Source organism: Aspergillus wentii (assembly GCF_001890725.1).
Source record: "Aspergillus wentii DTO 134E9 unplaced genomic scaffold ASPWEscaffold_1, whole genome shotgun sequence".
Classification (NCBI taxonomy): domain Eukaryota; kingdom Fungi; phylum Ascomycota; class Eurotiomycetes; order Eurotiales; family Aspergillaceae; genus Aspergillus; species Aspergillus wentii.
Window position 1 is genome coordinate 836202 of NW_024467832.1, and position 20817 is coordinate 857018.

Genomic DNA, 20817 nt, shown 5'->3' on the forward strand with positions numbered 1-20817 from the left:
CAAACCAATTCCTGGGCTTCCAAATTTTAACTGGAAAATGGCGTCGGAAATATACAGGCACTAATATCTTCTCTATCGAAGCAGTCGCTATAGACTCTTATCTGAAAGAGATCCATTGTTTCACAAGCGGCACTCTTCCAAAAAAAAAGCATGTCGTGACCTCAGTCCAGCTCTCAATTTACTTTTCATCCATGACAGCCTTAAGTACCCACAAGGTACCAAATGCATTATGACTTTCTACATTCTGTAAAACCCTGTTCAATCTGCAAGGGCCGTCACCATGATCATACGGTGCATCAATATGATGTTTCCAACGTGCCAGAGAATGTATTTTGAGCAGTGCCGTCTGGTGTAATGCAAGGGTCCAGCCATCGCAGTGACGTTTGATAGGTACCTTACCAGGCTACCAACTGGAAGGTTGTATTTGAGGAACATTTGAGTCCACACCGCGAGATCCCAGTTCCAGAATCCACTGGAGCCTTGTTGCTTTTTGATACGGGAAAAAAAAAAAGCAATATCATGCCACGTCAAGTTCTTATCTAGGCAGAGCCCAGCAAGTAATCGAAACACCATTTCAAGGAATTCTAGAAGTATATAAAAGACCGTCTAGACTCACTCAAGACCATACAGTAAATATTCAGGTTAAAAAATACAATGGAATCACCACAGCCTAGACTTGTCCATGGTGCTACAAAAGTACTTCTTTGTAACTGCTTTGCTCCGCATGAACGGGGATCTACATGGAATACCTCTATTTACATCATCTCTTCGACAGGGGTATTGCCTGTTGCATATCGTTCGTTTACCTGTACAAACGATCAATAACGCCAACTGAAAGCATCTTCTCTCTCCATTGGGATAAACCATTGAATCACCATTTCAGCCTCTGTTACACACATTTGGTTATAGTTTACTAAATATAAGCGGAAATGAATAGTCGCTTTTGCGGGTGCTCTGTTTGTTGTACTGGACATCGTCTTACATCGCCAACAGCCAACAAGAATGTATGTACACCGTACACCCCACGGCGAATATCGACCATCCTGTAATCCCGTATGCTGCTACTGCAGGTTTCCCATGCAACAATGAATCATGTGTTCAAAGGGTACTTTATATAAGGGGAGCCTGATTTCCCCGCCCAATTCGCAATCAAGCCAAAGGAGCTGTCACGAATTTCTTCTCTCCATATCATCTTTCTTGCAATTTCGTCCACTCATCAATTCTATACGGACGCCTTCTACCCTCTTCAGTCCAGTTCCATATTCATCATGGAAGTCGATGCAGTGAAACTGTTCAATTATCTCGGAAAACGCTACGAAGATGCATACGCAGACAACCCTTACCTCCATGGCATCGTCAACCGTGCGATGAAAATGTTGAAACCCGGCAGTCGGATACTAGATGTTGGATGTGGGACTGGGAAACCCGTCGCGGAAATGCTTGCCAACAACGGCCACGAGGTGCATGGAATCGATGTCGCGGAGGAGATGGTGAAGATTGCCCGGAGTCAGGTGCGCGGCACTTTTGAAAAGGCCGATATGAGGACTTACACCCCGCCACACACGTTGGATGCTGTCTTTGCGGCGTATTCGCTTTACCAAATCTCTCCGAGTGATACCTATTCAGTGGTCTTTCGATTTGCCGAGTGGTTGCGCGAAGGAGGTGTTCTAGTGCTGGGAGCGACACCAAGCACTAGCTTGCCTCCGGATCTGGGCGTCTATGACCCTATCTGGAATTGCGTGCGAGGGGTGAGAACGACATGGATGACGAAGACATGCAAACAGACTTTCCTGTCTGAGAGTGGATGGGAGGCTCTTCTTCAACTCGCAGGGTTCACCATTGAAGCAGACCAGGCCTTCAAGTTCACTCCCAAAGACCCGGAGTACAACCCAACAGAAGTTCATTATTTCATAGTGGCAAGAAAGACAAATCTTCATCCATTACTTGGCCCATATCCTCTCCCGATATTATATCCCGGGTCACGACCGCGCCATGACGAAACCTGGAGCTTGCTTCAGGACCGATTAACTGTCGGGGAAAGACGAAATGCGGTTAATAACGCTCTGAGGTACAGCCAAAAGATGTTGGAAGTGGGCGGTGGATTCGGATGTGAGTTGAAAACTCTCTCTCTCTCTCTGTAGCTTGCTGACATTGAATTCCAGCGTTCCGGCTTCTCTCACCAAAGGTTCATGAAAGACATGATGTGCTATGCGAAAGTCTGCCATTCAAAGATAGAAGCTTTGATTCCGCATTTGCAATGTTTACTCTGGACCATGTGAGCGACCTTGGGAAATCACTGCGAGAGCTTACCCGTGTGGTGGACGTGTCTTTCCCTTATTCAAGGATTGTAATTGTCCAAGGCGCACCGGACAATGAATGCCTGAGACTGATAAATTCCGTCTGCGTCCCTCTAAGCGCACAGAACCCCGAGATCAGTCACCAAGGACACTTGCTCCACACTGCAAAAAACGTTTTATCTGAAATGGGTTTTGGAAGCAGCTCTATTCACAGAGTAAACAGCCACTATGTATTCAGTGAGGATGACACAGAGAGCTCCAACCAGGCTGCAGCGGAGTTGGCTGGACTTTGGCATCGAGATGACCAGAACTATGCGCAGATGCAGGAAAATCTAGTTCCTCATCTGCGAGATCTTTTTGCTGACCATCAACGTGTGCTTCGAAATGAATTAGCGGTACTTGTGGCTGGGCCGACACCGAATTGATGGAAGACTCGGGATAGAACTCGATGTTGTAGAGTTGCATACATGGGTACTATCCATGTTGCTGCGATACTTGGAAAATGATTGATTTCGCTGGTAGTTGACAAACAAATATATTCATTTGTGCACTTCAAAATGCAGTTTATCATAGAGAGATGGACTTGATCGGTGGAAAACAATTTACATCTTAGACTTGAGCTCCTCGTGCAGGGCCTTGAGCTTGTCCATGTCCGTGGCCTGAGTTGGCCAGCCGATACCAAGACCCTCCGTCTCGTTAGGCTTGGGGATCTGTTAAGAGATGTAAGGTAAGTATTCTTCATACCACTCGAAATTTTCCAACATACCATGTGGAAGTGAACCTGAGCAGCAAGTATTAGTCACATTGTAATCATGTCCGAAAAAGAAGACCGGAACTTACATGGTCGACGACCTGATGAGCGATGCGGCCGTTGTTCTGCAGAATGTTGAAGTCCTCTGCACCGGAGATCTTGGCAACCTTCTTTGCCACCGGCTGTTATGGCGAGTGTAGCTGTTAGCTATATATCCACGTCGTTGACACGAGCGGAGAGACAGCTCAATGGTGCAGCATCCCCAAGGTCCTCTGTAGATCGCCACCGTTTGGCATGGATATTTAAAGCGGACCGATCCCAGGATTGCAAAGATGAGTTTTTCTTCTTTCAACTATCACATACCAGGATTTCAGTGAGATCCTCATCCGGGATATCCGTAAGCTTTGCACCGTGGAACTTGGGGATCACGAGCTGTTACTGGCGACAAATTGTCGCTTTTGTTAGCGATATGATATTATTTATAAGAGGAAGTAAATTCCAATGATGGGATATATAGATTTGGGCTTTAATATTGATGTATAGTGAAAGAAAAGTGCCCTGGATCGAGAACAAGTCTCGTGCGGGGATGAAAACAAAAGGAGCATGAGGACTCACCGCATGGCCACGGCTAAGAGGCTGGATATCAAGGAAGGCAAAGACCTTCTCGCTCTCGAAGAGCTTGAAAGAGGGGATATCACCTGTTATGACCGAGATGGTTAGCGATGGCATTCACTGATAGGAAGCCCATAGCTAGCTATAAGAGCTGTTTCGTCACACAGTTGGAGAAACAACAAGTAGTAGACAATAATGGGAGAGAGTGACGATTTACCCTTGATGATCTTGCAGAAAATACACGCGGCAGAAGACATGCTGGAAATTGTTGGATTATATCTCAAACGTATTGATGATAGTCGCGATCGAAGATATAACTACAGCAACAGGAACGATTGAAGTTGGCGGGTTGGAATGCGTCAATGCGGGGTCTCGAAGGGCGAAGAAAAAAAAAAGGACGACCGGAGATGAGGGGAATCGAACGCGGGACGGCACGGCATTTCGAAGGGGTTAAATAACAGTCAACGGAAGAGCCCGTGAGGAGTGGGACAAGCTAGCTCAGAACCCATTTCTTGCCTTTTACCAGAGATGGCCGTGGCTTGCCCAGAATACTCCTCTCCTCAATCTTTGGAAACCCACCATCGACACAGTTGTCGATCGTTTTATTGTTTTTGTTTTCGCCGGTGGTGCTTTCTCGATGGCAGCATTTATCTCGTCTTTTTTTTTTGTTCTTTTTACTGCCAGATAAGCCCTGCAATGGTCTGATGGTCAGCAGTGGTGCGTGTTTCTTGTAAGCCAAACCCCGTGTCGGGAAGCTCACGTCACGACCACGACCACCACCTCACAGACTCGACGGCAGTAGTGACTTCTTCCTTTCCTTACATTAGCAGCTTCAGTTCAAGAGCAACACTGAATCTATAAATGTTCAACTCCATTTGATTTGGATCAATGTCGATTCATCTCTGTATCTCCATCTCGGACTAAAGTCCGCTGTACCTATCTTCCCAAGCGAGTTGGAGATAACCAACAGCCTATCGAATCGGATGCTTTACGATCACCTGCCGCATGCAGTTATCCCCGCAACTGATGGAATGAACCGCTCGGCTGTTTATATCCTGAGTGTCTTTCTCCATTGAGAGCTTCTGGCAGTGTTGATAGAGGAGAACAAACCCCGCTTGGACGCCTATCTACTCCCGAGAACTGCCTCTTTTGGAGTGACTCCAAGAGGTCTCCAACAACCTAGTTCTACATAAATAATTGTCTGTCCGTGCTGTACAGACAAGAAAGCACGATGGTGTCTGTCCTGTCTTTATTTAAAGTTGCACCTGTAGCTAGGTCACTCAAGTTGTCAACATTTCACACTGTGAAGAGAACATCGCTGCAACGTCGAGCCTTCTCAATTTTCCCCAAACAAGCCATGTTATCGACAGAACTATCCGAAGCGGAGGTTTCGGCCCTGCGAGCCAATAGAGATCGACTGGCCAAAGACTTGCATCACAGTTGTCAATGGGGCCCTGGGATAAGATGGGGAAAGTAAGTAGTATGGCTGCTGTGTTGATCAAGTCTTCTGGAAGAGTTCTATTTGGCCATTTGAACTTCAGTAGATCATGAACTACTAGACTAACCCATGACAGTGATTCAACAGATACGGGCATGCAACGCCTCGCCTTATCACAGGACGACAAGGCCGTGCGAGACTGGTTCATTGAGACGACAAAGGCATTGAAGTGCAATGTTACCATCGATGAGATGGGAAATCTCTTCGCAGTCCGACCAGGTCGACGGAAGGACGTACCTGCAACATTCATCGGTAGTCATCTGGATACTCAGCCTACAGGTGGTAGATACGATGGCATCCTGGGCGTCCTATCAGGTATCGAGACCTTGAAAGTTATAGACGAAATGGGGCTCGAAACAGAAGGTGGTGTAGGGGTCGTGAACTGGACAAAGTAAGTTGCCATGCCACTTCTCAAATGGTATCTGGCTGCTCATTCTTCACAGTGAAGAGGGTGCTCGCTTCCCCATAAGTATGGTCTCCTCCGGTGTATGGGCCGAGTGCATCTCTCTTGCTCGAGCCCATGATCTCAAGGAGGTACCTACTGTTGCTTCCCTCCCAACCGCAGCCTCTGCACCGGAATCGATGAAATCAGCGCTCGAAAAGATCGATTATTTAGGAACCGTGCCATGCTCCTACAAAGCGTCTCCCATGGCAGCACACTTCGAGCTCCACATTGAGCAGGGTCCCCATCTCGTGTCCGCAGGCCAGCATATTGGTGTCGTTACTGCCGTCCAAGCATACCGTTGGTATCGTCTCAATGTAATCGGCAGAGATACTCATACAGGAACCACTGCCTTCGAACATCGCGCAGACGCTCTATACGCTTTCGCTCGCATGATGGTACGTGCACGGGAAATTGCATCTTCTCACGGTTGTCTAGCCAGCGTTGGCATTGTCGAGGCGAAGCCCGGTAGTGTGAACACTGTACCGGGACAAGTTAGCTTCAGTCTTGACATTCGTGGCCCGGAGACCAATTTGGTGGAGGTTGTTGAAGCCGAGCTGAGAAAAGAATTCGATAACATCGCCGCGGAGGAAGGTAAAGGCATCGGAAAGCCATGCCGTGTCGAATGGGTCATGGACTTCGATTCTCCCGCGGTCAAATTCCATGAAGACTGTATCAACTGTGTACAGCAGTCTGCAGAGGCCGTTGTCGCTGATGCCGGCGTGACAGAGCCCAAATCCCTCGTGCGGACCATTATGAGCGGCGCTGGACATGACAGTGTCTTTACCTCCAAGCGGGTTCCAACAAGTATGATTTTCGTGCCCTGCAAGGATGGTCTCAGTCATCACCCAGAAGAGTTCTGCTCTGCGGATGATTGTGCTAGAGGAACATCGGTCATGCTGCAAGCGGTAATTCGATATGATAGGAAAAGATTCGCTCCGTAAGAGTTAGAAAGCATAGGTAGCACTTAGGGCAAATGAACATGAGGGCAATCTGGATAGTTCAAACCAATGATATTTACGTGTTTACGAAGAATTCACAAAAATTTGAGTCATGATGATCTTGCCATTGAACCTAGCTAATCGTAACAGGGAAACAGCGGCAACATAATCCTCATTTTCCCAAATAAGGAGCCGACCTTTTTTTTTAATTTTATGATGCGCAGAGGTATAATCCTTTTCAGACGACTTTTCAGGGCCCTACTCAGACCATACTTGCAGCATCAATCAAACCCCTTGGAAGACCGAGACGACAACCTTCCCTTAAGAAGGGGGAGCGGGACGGCCACGGCCGAAGCCACCACGGAAGCTGGGGGCGAACTCGCCGGGGGCACCGCCCTCCTTACCCTCCTCGCGACGTCTGTAACCGCCCTCACGGGGAGCACGGGGACGACGCTCACGCTCCTCACCACCCATCATGCCGCGAGGGGGAGCGTGGGAGCGCTGCTGCTTGATGTGAGTGGCAGGGACAACCTCAGCGGGGAGGTGGAGCCATTCACGGAGGTAGTCAAGACCCTTCGAGCAATTAGCATCGCTGATTTCTAATCCGTAGAACTCTTTATATTCGACATACCTCGGGGGTGAGGGTGTAGTAGTAGTACTGCCACGAGAACTGGGTCTTGATGTAGCCGCGGGAGTTGAGCGACTGGCAGGCCTTGATCACGTAGAGGTTCTTGGTGTCAATCTCGCCGTGCTTGGGAAGGTTGTAGTCCTTCTTGGCCACGAGCACACCCTCTATTATATACAGTCAGCGATAATTGTTCTCGAAGGACAAGTCAGGCATGGTTATGCGTCCATGCAGCTGGGGCGGCCGGTCACATACCGCGGAAGAGGTACTCGTGGATCTTCTTGCGGTCGTCCTTGGGGATAAGCCTGAATGCATGTCAGTACTCTGCTGAATAGGAATTGATCGGTCTCCAATAGAGATCCAAAAGGTATACATACATTGTTGCGAGTTCCTGGCGCTATTCGGGGAATCGCTCTAACAACGCCGAGCGAGAGAAATGGTTTATATGATGGGAAGTGAAGGAGTGGAGCGGGCGACGAGTAAAAAGTGCGATGCTTCCCGTTTGGGCGATTATTCCAGGGTTAGGGCCCTAATCGGTGCGCTAGACCTGATACGTCAGGTGTCACATGACTATTTTCTTTATGCCTGATGTTTCAGTCAGCAACACCTCACTTGAGTCACGGGATCTTATCACATCTCCGCATCATCGCCGCCTCCTTTGCGTCGAGACTTCAATATAGCGCAACTATTCTCCTCCACCATCACCAACGTGGAATTCATAGAAATATTGTTCAGCTGGACTGCGGGGCTCCACTCTACATATTAATCGGAGAATAATCGTTCCAAAATGGCATCGCAGAATGTGAATGTTCTTCTTTCGTCCTTCCCAGGACTTGGTCTTCCTTCGACTCTTTCCTTTTCTCTTCCGACTACGTCGACCATCTCAGATCTCACCGAAAAGGTTACCTCTTATCTGCCATCTTCAACGCCGTTGCAGTCGCTTGTATTGACTACCACTAACAACAAACAACTGATCCCCTCCGCTGAGCGTGTACTTTCTCTCCTCACCGTTCGCGATGGCGACTCTTCTACGACATCCAGCCTCTTACCGCTTCGTCTTACCGTGCCCCTGTGCGGAGGAAAAGGAGGTTTCGGTTCTCAGCTCCGTGCCGCTGGTGGTCGCATGTCCAGTAAGCGCAAGCGCAACCAGGGCGATGACAATGGTTCCAGCCGAAATCTTGATGGTCGTCGTATCCGTACTGTCAATGAAGCCAAGGCCCTCGCCGAATATCTTGCGGTCAAGCCGGAGATGGACAAAAAGGAGAAGGAGGAACGCCGACGCAGATGGCAGTCTGTTGTCGATGCATCGGAAAAAAGGCAGGAGGAGTTGAAAAACGGCGGCGGGAAACACAAGATCGACGGTCAATGGATGGATGATAAGGAGGAAATGAACGAGAAAGCCAGAGAGGCGGTGCTGCTGGCGATGAAGGAGGGTGCTTGGACGGACAACCTTCGCGACACAGTCTTGGGCGGATCGAGTACGAGTGCCAGTGAAGGCAGTGAGCGGGAAGCATCATCTAGCTCTGATGGAGAAAGCGAAGATGAAAACAAGATGGAAGATGCACCAGGGCCTTCTGAGCCAGCACCCAGGAAGTACATTGGCTTCGATGACGACGACGAATTCATGAGCGACTCCGATGAAGAAAACGACGACCAAGCAGAAGAGCCTGAAGGCAAGGGCAAAGCTAGAGCTTAATCCCAGTAGGATGATATTGCGCTCTTGTTTTCTGTGGTCAATGGCGTTACAATGTTTACGAGTGTTTTTAAAGAGCGTTGGTTAACTTGGTGTATCGTGTATCTACTCAATTCGGAATATATATTCTTTTCCTCAGTCTTTATAAGCTCCAAATAATATTTTCGTCTAAAATCGCATATTTTCAGGGTTAGCTGTCTTAATTCTCACATGTTTCGCCACTTTAACTTTTTACGGCTATCCGGACAGACCACCAATGCTAATCCATTATCACTTTTATCAAACTCCGAAAGAGCTTCATACAACTTTCGCGAAAGCCTGCAAAGCTATCCCATCATGTCGCCTTGTCTCAGGTGCATGATTTCGAGGGGACTTAAATTAAAACGCCCCTCACCACAGCTTTTATTCCGAACACAACGCATTCCAAGGACGTTATCGTCGCAGTCACTTTTTTCGCCGCCGGAGGTATTTCCCGCCCGCAGCGCAGGCCGCCCAGCAAGCCAGAACCAGCGTCGCGGCCTATCATCAACAACTCAAAAGAGTGCGGACTCGTCTGAAAAACTACTCGATAATCTTCCTATCTGCTGTCCGGGATGTGGTGCATATTCACAGACTGTCGAGCCGAACGAACCAGGATACTACGGCAAACCCAGGAAGCAGACGCGGAAGCTTCTCTCCGGGACGCAAAAGACGACTGAGGCTGCTGAGAGTGATAATGGAAGTCCAGATGAGGCGAAAGATACAAAATATGAAGGAGAACGCGTTACAGCCGCCATTCGGCAGCTCAACAAGGCCTCTGAGGAGAAAGTTGGTGCTCCTAAGCCACAACGTATGTAGGGTGATTATCAATACTCTATGGAAATATTGTGCTAATGGAACATGCAGATGGTGCTTTGCTCGAAAACACAGCTGCTACTGCAAGCAACTATATTGAAAAATCCACCTTTTCTGTACACATTTGTGACAGATGCCACGACCTGATGCACCACAACAAAGCCGTGTCCGCACCGTCGCCCACAATCCATTCCATTCGAGAATTCCTTGATGAGTCTCCGCATACGAATAACCGTATATATCATGTCCTTGATGCGGCGGACTTTCCGATGTCCCTTGTTCCCGGGATTTACAAAGCTCTTTCCATCCAAGAACAACGTTCACACAACCGAAGATCCAGCACTGAGAAATACCGAGGAGGAAGGAAACTGCCTACTATCACATTCGTTATCACTCGCTCCGATCTCTTAGCTGCAACAAAGGACCAAGTGGACTCGAAAATGGAATATATGCGTTCTGTGCTCCGTGAGACCCTGGGTAGATCTGTGGAAGACAATCGCATGGGAAACGTGCATATGGTTAGCGCTCACCGCGGCTGGTGGACAAAGAAAGTGAAGGAAGAAATCAGAGAGCACGGTGGGGGAGTCTGGGTAGTTGGTAAAGCCAATGTCGGAAAGAGCAGTTTCATCGAGGCCTGCTTTCCGAAGGACTCGAAGAATCTTGAAAAAATGGCCGAATTGATTGAACGACGCCAGGAAGAATCTCGAGTCAACCAACACGCTACACCCATTCTTGATCCTGATAGCCTTCTACCACCTGCTCCCCGGGAAGATCTATATCCTGTTCTTCCAGTGGTGTCATCACTGCCTGGCACTACAGTATCCCCAATTCGCATTCCGTTTGGTCGTGGAAAGGGTGAAATGATCGATCTCCCGGGACTTGATCGTGGCCAGTTGGAAGACTATGTGCGTGACGAATACAAACGTGACTTGATCATGACAAAGCGAGGAACACCTGAGCGCTTCACGATTAAACCAGGTCAATCCCTACTCCTTGGAGGAGGGCTTCTTAGAATTACACCGACAGACCCTGACCTTGTAGTGATGGCCGCCTCTTTCCTCCCCCTTGAATCTCACATTACAAAGACCGAGAAGGCGATTGAAATGCAGGTTGAGAAACGTGCATACCGAGGAAAGACTATCATGAAAGAAGGCACTGGCGGTGTAATATCATCCGCGGGTACCTTTGACTTGAAGTGGGACGTGACGCGATCCCACCTCCCAACCGCAATTGCAAAGGCCGTGGAGGATCGAGGTGTGAAAATACCTCCACTGCCATACAAAGTGATGTCAGCAGACATCTTAATTGAGGGATGTGGCTGGGTTGAACTCACTGCCCAGATCCGATCCGATTCGAGATCTGACAAAACTGAGCCCCCAAGGTCCTTGCCACAGGTCGAAGTCTTCAGTCCCAACGGGAAACATGTCGGTTCGCGATTCCCGATCGAATGTTGGGAATTCATTGCACAAAAACAGGCCTCAGACAATCGCAAGAGGGGACCACGAGGACGGCAAAACGCTGGGCATAATAGACGGATCCAAGCATCGAAGATATAAACGATGTTCACGTCTATATACCCTGGCTGTGCAAAGACCCTGCGGCCACGATAATATTCCGTTTCTGTCTTACATTATTCTTAAAGTGAATTGGTTAGATGTGTATAATACCTAGCATAGCGGCTGGTGTTTGTATTGACGATTTTGATGCATTCATTGTACAAGCATTGGAAACTCTCCTATCCCGAAGGACATACTTTTGACAATATTTAATCTTTCAAAAATGTATACATAATTTCAGAAGAACTCTGCTTCCGTAAAACTGATATTATTGGCTTAACTTTGGATGACTCGTACGGGTCGCTAACAATGACAGCAAAAGGCACTTGAGCACATTATTTATCAGGTGGGGAAGTGCCATCTTGTCTTTGCAGGAGATCAACATCCCACAATTTCCTGTCCATAATTCCAGTTCTTCGCCTTTTATTAGTTGTTTATCCTCTCTATCTACACCACTGTTGTCACTTTGGCTGTGTTAGTTTCATTGACCACCACCAGACACTCCCTATCCGTGTCGGCTCCAATACAGTACCTGTCACAGCGCAGTATCCGAAATGCTTTCCTCTCGTGGTGCAAAAAGTGCTGAGCAGTTAAACATTCCCTGGAGATATGCTACTCCACATACATACGACAAGGAGACAAATCCCAACGGGGTTATCTCCTTTGGCATGGCAGAGCATGTATGTCTTCCACGACATGTATACTGAAACCCAACTCTGATTGCTGAGCAGAGGCCAATGAGAGCCGAAATTGCGAATTATATAAACAACAAGGTTAGTTTCTTGTCTGATTACCACCATGAAGTGGCTTGACAATTCCTTCCAGGTCGTTTTCATGGAAGACTCTGTCGGTTATCGTCCCAGTCCAACAGCTGCAGCTCGTCTCCCGGTCGCATTAGCAGCCCATCTGAATAGGATACTTGTTCCAAAAGTTTCAATCAATAAAGATCATGTATTTACTGCCAGCAGCGCCACTGCCTTAGGGGGTATGCTTGGCTTCACATTGGCAGAACCGGGCGATGGGATATTGGCCAGTAGGCCTGTATATGGCCGGTTTGAGCTTGACTATGGTGTTGAAGCTGGCGTGCAGATGATATATACCGATAATGATCCTGAAGAAGCATTCTCTCCTGGAATTATCACCAGGTATGAGATGGCGCTCGAAGCTGCTGAGAAACGGGGCATAAAAATCCGGGCTGTGTTGGTTGTCAATCCACATAACCCCGTAGGTAAGCAGTTCTCGTATTGATCTACTGTGTATATCGCAGTCGCTGATATGGCACAGGTCGTTGTTACCCAGCAGAGACCTTGAAGGAAATCCTGAGATTCTGCAACAAACATCAGCTTCATGTCATTAGCGATGAGATCTATGCATCGTGTATCTTTGACTCTGGAAATCCAGAGGCAGTTCCTTTCACCTCGATTTTATCTCTGGACATACCTGCATTAATTGACCCTAATCTCGTACATCTATTATACGGGTTCAGCAAGGCAAGTTATCTTCCTTCTCCGGTGGCACACGACACCCAAGGTTTATCGGGAGACTGACGTTAGAAATGTGAAGGATTTTGCCTCTGGTGGCCTTCATCTCGGTTTCTTGGTTTCTCAAAACACAGAACTTCGTCAAGCTTGTCAAGCAATATTGTGAGGCCTACCTATTTCCCTCCAACTTTTGTTGATGGGCAATACTAATCACCATCTTTATTGCAGGAGATTGCACAGTGTGTCGACTGCTGCAGTCACAATCGGTACCACAATTCTGGAAGACCAACAATTCCTCTCAGAATTTACGACAAAGTCTCAGCAGAGCCTTGCATCTGCTTATAGGCTAACAACCGCAACATTTGATCGAGAGGGCATTCGTTACGTTCAAGGAGCGCAAGTCATACCACTATGACCCATATGAAACCCAGGATTTACAATGCTGACCACCTCATAGAAATGCGGGTTTCTTCATTTATTTAGACCTATCACCGTACCTCACGAGCAATAATATTCCACCTCACGAGCGCGAGTTTGCTCTCGCTCAAAAGCTGCTTAATGCAGGCGTATTTCTACATCCGGGCGAAGAGCATGCGAAAACCCCGGGTTGGTTCAGATTTGTTTACTCGCACGAAAAGGAAGTTCTGCAGGAGGGATTGAGAAGGTAAGAATCTCGTAAATTCTTAATACATGATTCTATTCCGATGAATCGTATATTAGTAGCATTGGACTAATCTGATTTTGGCGCTCAATCATAGGATGCTTGGTGCTTTGAAGCAGTCGGCCTCTTCATGATCGTATGGTAGTGTTTCTAGGTGTCATGCCGACTGACCTCTGAACTTATCAGATGAAATGGAGAAATAGAACGTTAATTTGAGCGTATATCTTCTAGAATCGAAATGTCGTTCGTGATCCACGACCTCTGATGCCTCTATGTAGTTGGGAATTTAGATGGCACGTGCATGGTAAATTACACTAGCGCCGCTGTCGTTACATACACCGTTTTGACTCACAAATACTTTACCACTTTTGAGAACTTTGATAAAGCCAAACCCCGCGGTGGATAATATAGATCCTCCTCTCCAACAACGCCTCCGGGTTCTCCATTTCTGTTTTGCAACCCAGCAAACTGTTCATAGAGAGCCATGGCAGCCGCCGCTGCATCTGTTGCCGGAGTCGATACGGGCTCCAAAAACACTCTCAAGCTCGAAAATGTTCCACCGCCTGCCCCTCCCCCTCCATTTGACCCCGATGACGGTGATCCAGGGCTAACCATTGGTTTCTATAACAGACTGAGAAGAGAGATACCCTCATCGCGATCGAGAAGAAATACCAGGCACAATGGAAGGACAACAAGGTCTTCGAGGTCGACGCTCCCTCTCTCTCCGAGATCCCCGCCGGTACCATGTCCGGCGCGGAGCTTCGTGAAAAGCACCCCAAGTTCTTCGGAACCATGGCCTACCCCTACATGAACGGTACTCTGCATGCTGGTCACAGTTTCACTGCCAGTAAGGTCGAGTTCATGACCGGTGTTGCCCGCATGGAGGGTAAGAGGGCCCTTTTCCCTCTCGGATTCCACTGCACAGGTATGCCCATCAAGGCATGTGCGGACAAGCTCGCCGACGAAGTCAAGAAGTTTGGACAGAACTTTGAGGGCTACCAGGAGGAGAGCGAAGAGGCTCCCGTCCCGGCTGCCGCTCCCACACAGGAGACCAAGGCCGAGCAGGAGAAGTTCTCTGGAAAGAAGAGTAAGGCCGCTGCCAAGACCGTCAAGATGAAGTACCAGTTCCAGATCATGTTGGCTATTGGCGTGCCTATTGAGGAGATCCACAAGTTTGCCGATGCGTCCCATTGGCTTCAGCATTTCCCCCCTCTGGCCATCCGTGACCTCGACAGCATGGGTGCCAGAGTTGACTGGCGCCGACAGTTCGTCACCACTGATGCCAACCCTTACTACGATGCCTTTGTGCGCTGGCAAATGAACCGCCTTCACGAGCTGGGCAAGATCATGTACGGTAGCCGATACACGATCTACTCGCCCAAGGACGGCCAGCCCTGCATGGACCACGACCGAACTGAGGGTGAGGGTATCGGCCCACAGGAATATACCGCCATGAAGCTGCAAGTGAAGGAATGGTCTCCCAAGCTGGCTGAATTGGTCAAGGGTAAGATCGAAGATGACGCCAAGGTCTACTTCGTTCCCGCCACCCTGCGTCCGGAGACCATGTACGGTCAGACTTGCTGCTTTGTCGGCCCGAAGATCGAGTACGGTCTCTTCAAGGCCAAGGACAAGGAGTACTATGTTGTTACAAAGAGAGCCGCCTGGAACATGGCTTTCCAGGGACACTTCTTTAGCAATGAATCCTTTCCCAAGTCCCAGAGTGAGCTGCCGCTCGTTGCTGAGGCACCGGGATCTGACTTTGTCGGCACCCTGGTCAACGCACCCCTTTCTTTCCACACTGAGGGTGTGAGAATCTTGCCCATGGAGGGTGTCTCCGCTAGCAAGGGTACTGGTGTTGTCACATCGGTGCCCTCTGACAGCCCTGACGACTATGCCACCCTGATGGACCTCGCGAAGAAGTCCGAATACTACGGCATCAAGAAGGAGTGGGCTGAGCTGGAAATCTTCCCCCTCATCGAGACCCCAGAATATGGAAACCTCATTGCTCCTACTCTTGTTAAGCAGCTTAAGATCAACTCCCCCAAGGATGTCAACCAGCTTGCCCAGGCTAAGGAATTGGCCTACTCCGCTGGTTTCTACAAGGGTACCCTGATTGTTGGTGAATACAAGGGCCAGCCAGTGAGCGCTGTCAAGGACAAGATCCGCAAGTCTCTCTATGAGAGTGGAGATGCTTTCCCCTTTGCCGACCCCATGGGCAAGGTTGTCAGCCGAAGTGGAGATGACTGTGTTGTCGCATACCTGGGTCAGTGGTTCCTGAACTATGGTGAGAACGACGCCAAGTGGCAAAAGGATACCTTGGGCCACGTTGTCAACACTCTCAACACATACACCTCTGAGACCAAGAACGGCTTCGAGAAGAACCTCGACTGGCTCAACAGATGGGCTTGTGCTAGAACATATGGTCTGGGCTCCAAGCTGCCTTGGGATCCCCAATTCCTTGTTGAGAGTTTGAGTGACAGTACCGTCTACATGGCCTACTACACCATTGCACACTTGCTGCACGGTGATCGCTATGGAAAGCAGACTGGCTCTCTCAACATCACGGCGGAACAGATGACCGACGAAGTCTGGGATTACGTCTTCACCCGACGTGAGATCAGTGACGAGCTTGTCTCTAAGACTGGAATTAGCAAGGATGCCCTGCAAGCTTTGCGCCGAGAATTCGAGTACTGGTACCCCTTGGACGTCCGAGTTTCTGGAAAGGACCTTATCCAGAACCACTTGACTTTCTTCCTTTACATCCACGTTGCTCTTTTCCCCGCAGAGTACTGGCCCCGAGGTGTTCGTGCCAACGGACACTTGCTTCTGAACGGTGATAAGATGAGCAAGAGTACCGGTAACTTCCTGACGCTGAAGGACGCAGTCGAGAAGTTCGGTGCTGATGCCACTCGTATCGCCTTTGCTGATGCTGGTGACGGAATCGAAGATGCCAACTTCGAGGAAACTGTTGCTAACAGTAACATTCTGAGACTTTTCACTCTCAAGGAGTGGATTGAGGAGACTGTTAAGGACAGCAGCTTGCGCACTGGTGCTGCCGACACATTCTGGGACAAGCTGTTTGACAACGAACTGAACAGCCTGGTCTACGAAACCAGGAAACACTACCAAGAGTAAGATAAAATTTCCTACATAATTTTGTCAAGCGATTGCTAACTTTCCCTTTCTTTTAGCACCGACTTCAAGCTTGCGCTGAAGACCGGTCTTTACGACTTCACCAGTGCACGAGACGTCTACCGTGAGGCAGCTACAGGAGCAGGTGTTGGAATGCACCGTGATATGGTTCTCCGCTACGTTGAGCTCCAGGCTCTTATGCTTGCCCCCATTGCTCCTCACTGGGCCGAATACATCTGGCTCGAGGTCCTCAAGAAGGTTAGTTCACCACACGCCTGTTGGTCAAGTTTCGGTTCTAACGTTTTGTGTTCCCCATAGTCTGAGAGTATCCACTTCGCTCGCTTCCCCGAGGTTCCTGAGCCATCTGCTGAGCTCTCGGCTGCGTCGAACTACGTCCGCGGCACCTCCTCCAACATAACCTCCTCCGAGGCTGCGTACGCCAAGAAGCTCTCCAAGGGCAAGACCTCGAACTTCGACCCCCGCAAGCCGAAGAAGCTCACTATCTACGCTGCTAAGAAGTACCCTGTGTGGCAAGAGAAGTACATCGACCTTGTCCGGGAAGCTTTCGATGCCGTCAGCATTTCTATCAACGACAAGGATTTGAACGCCAAGGTTGGTAAGCTAGGCGAAATGAAGAAGGCCATGCCATTCGTGCAAACCTTGAAGAAGCGTTTGGTCCAGAGCAAGGAGGCCCCCGAGACTGTCTTCGAACGCAAGCTTCCCTTTGATGAGTTTGTCGTCCTCGGTGAGATGATTAACAACTTGAAGCGCACAACAGGATGCAAGGAGATCGAAGTGGTCAAGGTTGACGAGGGTGGTAAGACCGGCGAGGTTATGGGTACCGGCGAGAAGAGAGAGGGACTCTCGGCTGATAATGCCGTCCCTGGCCAGCCTACCTTCTACTTTGCCAACATTGCAGAGTAAATCGAAGAGGGTAGTTGACATGTTCATAGCGTGGCCTTTTTCATTCTTGGTTTGATATCACATAACTTTTTTCGTGATTCTTCATGGCTAAAGACTCAAAACGCACATCACGATATTTCACGCTAAAGACATATATCTCAATTAAATTTTGGTTCTAGAAAAGTTTGATGTACATGGAATATATAAGATGTTTTTATTTCGTTTAGAAATTATTACATGTTTAAAACTTCTCTACTCTGGTCTCCGGATATGTATAACCTCCAGCAGACAGGAAGCCTTGAAGAGCAAACCCACCAAAGTGAACATTTATCTATTGCATATATATATACACAATTACTAATGGACACTGCTATATTTACCTAAATAGCTTGATTTCCATCTATTCAAAGAATGTCATTGATCTCACGTCGTTCATGGAGGCTAACTGGGCATGGTGGGCCAATTCCCCATATGTGATATTGAATAGATACAATCTCCACAGATCCAGAATAGAATAAAATAAAGTAACAAAGAACCCTCAAAAAGACTAAGAATCCTAAGAATTGAACAATGAATATGTCTACATACAGCCATCTGACAATCAATCACGTGATGCATAATCCCGGGACCATTTCTTTCCGCCGACATTGATATTGCCCAAGAATCGACGAGAGAGCTCCGAGCCAATTCCATTCACGTCTGCCGGTGCATTGCTTACCACCCATTGATTGCTGGGTTTATATGATTTGAGAATTTTTCTCTCTTTTTCTTTTTCAGTTGATACCGCCATTGCTAGGGCTAGTCCCTGTGTCTTGTCTGTCTTTTAATAACCCGCAATCATGGTGAACCTTTTTAAGCGGATGCGGAAGATGAGGACTGTATGTTTAGTCTATGAGATATGATTGATTGGGTTTATGGATGATGTTTTTATATGCATTGTGATTGCTAACATTTTTCTTTTCTTACAGAGGGTAATTCATCCCCATTTCACTACCACCATAACTATTGTCACCACCATCACCACCAAAACCAAAACCAATACACCATGAAATTGAGCCCACCAAAAAGCTAACACAAACCAGCTCCTCGACGTCCGCGTCGGCCTCGGCGCCGCAATCTTCCCCTCCCCCCCAACCGCCACGAAAGAATTCCCAGCCATCACCCGGCTACACCTCACATACGCCCGCAAAATCTACGGCGGCCACCAAGGCGCACGACATTTCTGGCGCAACTGCCTCCCGCGCCTCAAGTACCACAACCCCGGTGTGCCGATGAGCGTGAAGCAGACAGACGAGCAAGACGGACCCGCCGCGTTGACGATCTACTTCGCCGAGGAAGCGAGCAAGGCGGCTGCGTTGAACCATGCGGCGGCGATCAAGGACACCCATGCGCCTGTGGCGGGGGCGGCGGAGAAAACGGCCGTCGTGGACTTGAAGAACCTCGAGTATAAGGATATTTGGAATAAGGTGAAGATTATGACGGGAGCGCAGGAGGTGGCTGCTGCGGCGGAGGAGACGGAGGAGTTGAAGAAGTTGGAGCAGATGCGTGTGAAGTCCGAGCAGGACCGAGCGCGGGTTGCTGGAATCCGACAGGCGAGGAAGGATCAAGAGCGGATGTTGCAAGAGGCGAGGGGTGAGGTTGAGAAGTTGAAGTCGAGTTAAGATGCCTTGAGGTGGTGTTTTTGATACGGGTACATACCTACTGTCTTGCCTTTCATCGGGACGAAAAGCAATCTCGGCATGACCAATTTGTAGCATAGCATTTTCTTTTCTTTTTTTTTTTTTTTTCATTATGTATTTCTGGGAACTATTTTATTTTACTGAAATGTTTCTATACAGCAACTAATCCGAGAAAGAAAACCCATTGGTATCACAAGTAATTCAGTTCGTGACAAAAACTATGCGATCGAATGCGCATTATGCATGACAATAAGAAGAGATTGGTATACCACAACAAACTTAACTGAGACTGAAGACGAACTAGGGTTGGAATCGATCGAACATTCCGAGTTGCTTCTTTTCTGTAATTTCAACCGTCCATGCAATCAAAAAAACCACCCAAATCAAGAGTGATCGGGTGTATAGCTGGTCTCCCCGAGCATGCTCTGCCCCCCTGCTACTGTTGGAGCAGCAGTTTGAGGTGGACTTGGGGATTGCCGGTTTGCTGCCGGTGGTTGAGACTGTGCTCTTCCGGCAGCCGCAGCTTGGAGTCTTTGATCCAAGGCCTTGAGTGCCAGGGCTCGTCTCCGCTCTGCTTCTTCTCGCTTGCCTGACGACCCTCTCAGGCCGGCTCTGCTGTTCAGGAGGCTAGGCAGACCGGCCTCTCCTCGGGCCAAGACTTGTTGATTTCCAGACGCAATATCCTCCTCCGAGAATGGCGTGCAGATTTTCAAGCTCACTAGCAGAATGTAGATCTGATCGGAGACAAAGGCGATAGGGGGCTGCATGACGTCCGGGAAAAGACATGCGAATGCGAAGGTTTCACTAGCATCACCCTTGATGCCGAGACCATTGGTCGAAGTGCCAGTGAGATCGGGCTGGCGCTTGAAGAACCGCAGATATGTCCAACTTGTGATGAGACCGAACCAGGCGAGAATCGCAGCGGTGTCTGTTCCGAAAACCACCCCGCTGATTGTGTTGAGGAGTAAGAAAAGGGCGGGGAAATGTTTGACGCGCATCTTGACCAGACCCTTGAAGATGGCAACGGTGTGCTCAGGAACGAGTTGCTTGAAAGCGACGAGAAAGGAAGCTTGGATCGAGATACCACCGCAGATTTGGGTTAGACTTGGAAGCGGAGGGTCAGCAGGGAAAGCGCAGGAAGTGGTGCATTCATCGTGGGGGAACCAAGCGTACCCTCTCAGGGAGTTACCCCCGGCCGCAGCCCATATGATGTAAAAGGGCACAATGACCACATTGGGGATGATGGCGATGGTGAGGATGAATTTGCCAAACTCGCGGGAACCCCAGGCACGCTCGAGGTACTTTCCACCGTAGAAAAGAGTGGCGGCATTCAGGAGAACGGTGAAGATGTTCTGTTCGACGAAGGTAGCCGTGAGGAGGGTCCACGGATAGAAGAGAAATTGTGACGGGACCAGAGTCAGATAGGGGACGATGGGGGTGGTGGTGAGTTTTCCCGCGGTGGTGTCAATTTGGCGCCATCGGGCGATATTGTACAGCAAGGAGAGGGTCAGGAGGGTGATGAGGCAGACACGAGTTGCCGGAGGAATATTGACACGGAGAGCCATGTTGGAGAGATTGAAAGGAAAAAGAGGATAGCCGAAAGAGAGGATTTGCGGCTGCTGAAAGAGACGCAGACCGCGGGCTGGTGAGGAGAGCCCAAGATGGAGGGAGTTGGAGAGGAGAAGAAGGAAAGAAATGAAAGTCGGACAGAC

General features: G+C 48.9%; 10 protein-coding genes across 10 annotated transcripts; 7 read left to right on the top strand and 3 right to left on the bottom strand.

Moving 5' to 3' along the window:
* Positions 1 to 1268: 1268 nt before the first annotated feature.
* ASPWEDRAFT_166390 (uncharacterized protein) lies at positions 1269 to 2722 on the top strand (the record flags this gene model as incomplete). The annotated part of the gene is made up of 2 exons (XM_040829982.1): positions 1269 to 2109; positions 2163 to 2722. The coding sequence occupies 2 exons, from the start codon at positions 1269 to 1271 to the stop codon at positions 2720 to 2722; spliced, it is 1401 nt and encodes a 466-aa protein (XP_040693986.1).
* A 177-nt stretch (positions 2723 to 2899) lies between these two features.
* On the bottom strand, positions 2900 to 3917 carry ASPWEDRAFT_166391 (HIT family protein; the record flags this gene model as incomplete). The annotated part of the gene is made up of 6 exons (XM_040829983.1): positions 2900 to 3007; positions 3064 to 3078; positions 3138 to 3230; positions 3412 to 3480; positions 3664 to 3746; positions 3878 to 3917. The coding sequence occupies 6 exons, from the start codon at positions 3915 to 3917 to the stop codon at positions 2900 to 2902; spliced, it is 408 nt and encodes a 135-aa protein (XP_040693987.1).
* Positions 3918 to 5017: 1100 nt separating this feature from the next.
* On the top strand, positions 5018 to 6544 carry ASPWEDRAFT_99946 (M20 family metallo-hydrolase; the record flags this gene model as incomplete). The annotated part of the gene is made up of 3 exons (XM_040839701.1): positions 5018 to 5133; positions 5235 to 5549; positions 5602 to 6544. The coding sequence occupies 3 exons, from the start codon at positions 5018 to 5020 to the stop codon at positions 6542 to 6544; spliced, it is 1374 nt and encodes a 457-aa protein (XP_040693988.1).
* A 318-nt stretch (positions 6545 to 6862) lies between these two features.
* On the bottom strand, positions 6863 to 7886 carry ASPWEDRAFT_166393 (40S ribosomal protein eS10; the record flags this gene model as incomplete). The annotated part of the gene is made up of 4 exons (XM_040829984.1): positions 6863 to 7114; positions 7173 to 7333; positions 7422 to 7471; positions 7801 to 7886. The coding sequence occupies 4 exons, from the start codon at positions 7884 to 7886 to the stop codon at positions 6863 to 6865; spliced, it is 549 nt and encodes a 182-aa protein (XP_040693989.1).
* Positions 7822 to 9046, top strand: ASPWEDRAFT_33674 (telomere maintenance SDE2 family protein). Its single transcript, XM_040833838.1, has one exon. It carries the CDS (start codon positions 7954 to 7956, stop codon positions 8860 to 8862), a length of 909 nt encoding a protein of 302 aa, XP_040693990.1. The 5' UTR covers positions 7822 to 7953; the 3' UTR covers positions 8863 to 9046.
* A 149-nt stretch (positions 9047 to 9195) lies between these two features.
* ASPWEDRAFT_166395 (uncharacterized protein) lies at positions 9196 to 11249 on the top strand (the record flags this gene model as incomplete). Its single annotated transcript, XM_040829985.1, has 2 exons — positions 9196 to 9688; positions 9745 to 11249. The coding sequence occupies 2 exons, from the start codon at positions 9196 to 9198 to the stop codon at positions 11247 to 11249; spliced, it is 1998 nt and encodes a 665-aa protein (XP_040693991.1).
* Positions 11250 to 11458: 209 nt separating this feature from the next.
* Positions 11459 to 13946, top strand: ASPWEDRAFT_202124 (pyridoxal phosphate-dependent aminotransferase). The gene is made up of 8 exons (XM_040832267.1): positions 11459 to 11929; positions 11981 to 12022; positions 12075 to 12477; positions 12534 to 12739; positions 12813 to 12892; positions 12959 to 13126; positions 13188 to 13394; positions 13489 to 13946. Exons 1-8 carry the CDS (start codon positions 11804 to 11806, stop codon positions 13523 to 13525), a joined length of 1269 nt encoding a protein of 422 aa, XP_040693992.1. The 5' UTR covers positions 11459 to 11803; the 3' UTR covers positions 13526 to 13946.
* Positions 13741 to 17573, top strand: ASPWEDRAFT_33677 (leucine--tRNA ligase CDC60). Its single transcript, XM_040833839.1, has 4 exons — positions 13741 to 13944; positions 14022 to 16522; positions 16583 to 16781; positions 16842 to 17573. Exons 1-4 carry the CDS (start codon positions 13876 to 13878, stop codon positions 17445 to 17447), a joined length of 3375 nt encoding a protein of 1124 aa, XP_040693993.1. The 5' UTR covers positions 13741 to 13875; the 3' UTR covers positions 17448 to 17573.
* A 525-nt stretch (positions 17574 to 18098) lies between these two features.
* On the top strand, positions 18099 to 19138 carry ASPWEDRAFT_33678 (mitochondrial 54S ribosomal protein mL61). Its single transcript, XM_040833840.1, has 2 exons — positions 18099 to 18304; positions 18509 to 19138. The coding sequence occupies exons 1-2, from the start codon at positions 18266 to 18268 to the stop codon at positions 19085 to 19087; spliced, it is 618 nt and encodes a 205-aa protein (XP_040693994.1). The 5' UTR covers positions 18099 to 18265; the 3' UTR covers positions 19088 to 19138.
* A 350-nt stretch (positions 19139 to 19488) lies between these two features.
* On the bottom strand, positions 19489 to 20670 carry ASPWEDRAFT_22513 (rhomboid family protein; the record flags this gene model as incomplete). Its single annotated transcript, XM_040832346.1, has 1 exon — positions 19489 to 20670. The coding sequence occupies one exon, from the start codon at positions 20668 to 20670 to the stop codon at positions 19489 to 19491; it is 1182 nt and encodes a 393-aa protein (XP_040693995.1).
* Positions 20671 to 20817: the final 147 nt, after the last annotated feature.

What these genes read in the sequence shown, in the direction of transcription:
- ASPWEDRAFT_33677 (XM_040833839.1), top strand. Translation starts at nt 13,876, where the DNA reads ATGGCAGCCGCCGCTGCATCTGTTGCCGGAGTCGATACGGGCTCCAAA. An exon ending in ACACTCTCAAGCTCGAAAAT is followed by an intron (nt 13,945 to 14,021) that starts GTTCCACCGCCT and finishes TTTCTATAACAG; the next exon opens with ACTGAGAAGAGAGATACCCT. An exon ending in ACCAGGAAACACTACCAAGA is followed by an intron (nt 16,523 to 16,582) that starts GTAAGATAAAAT and finishes CCTTTCTTTTAG; the next exon opens with CACCGACTTCAAGCTTGCGC.
- ASPWEDRAFT_33674 (XM_040833838.1), top strand. Translation starts at nt 7,954, where the DNA reads ATGGCATCGCAGAATGTGAATGTTCTTCTTTCGTCCTTCCCAGGACTT.
- ASPWEDRAFT_33678 (XM_040833840.1), top strand. Translation starts at nt 18,266, where the DNA reads ATGGTGAACCTTTTTAAGCGGATGCGGAAGATGAGGACT. An exon ending in GGATGCGGAAGATGAGGACT is followed by an intron (nt 18,305 to 18,508) that starts GTATGTTTAGTC and finishes AACACAAACCAG; the next exon opens with CTCCTCGACGTCCGCGTCGG.
- ASPWEDRAFT_202124 (XM_040832267.1), top strand. Translation starts at nt 11,804, where the DNA reads ATGCTTTCCTCTCGTGGTGCAAAAAGTGCTGAGCAGTTAAACATTCCC. An exon ending in CGAATTATATAAACAACAAG is followed by an intron (nt 12,023 to 12,074) that starts GTTAGTTTCTTG and finishes AATTCCTTCCAG; the next exon opens with GTCGTTTTCATGGAAGACTC. An exon ending in CTGCAGGAGGGATTGAGAAG is followed by an intron (nt 13,395 to 13,488) that starts GTAAGAATCTCG and finishes GCTCAATCATAG; the next exon opens with GATGCTTGGTGCTTTGAAGC.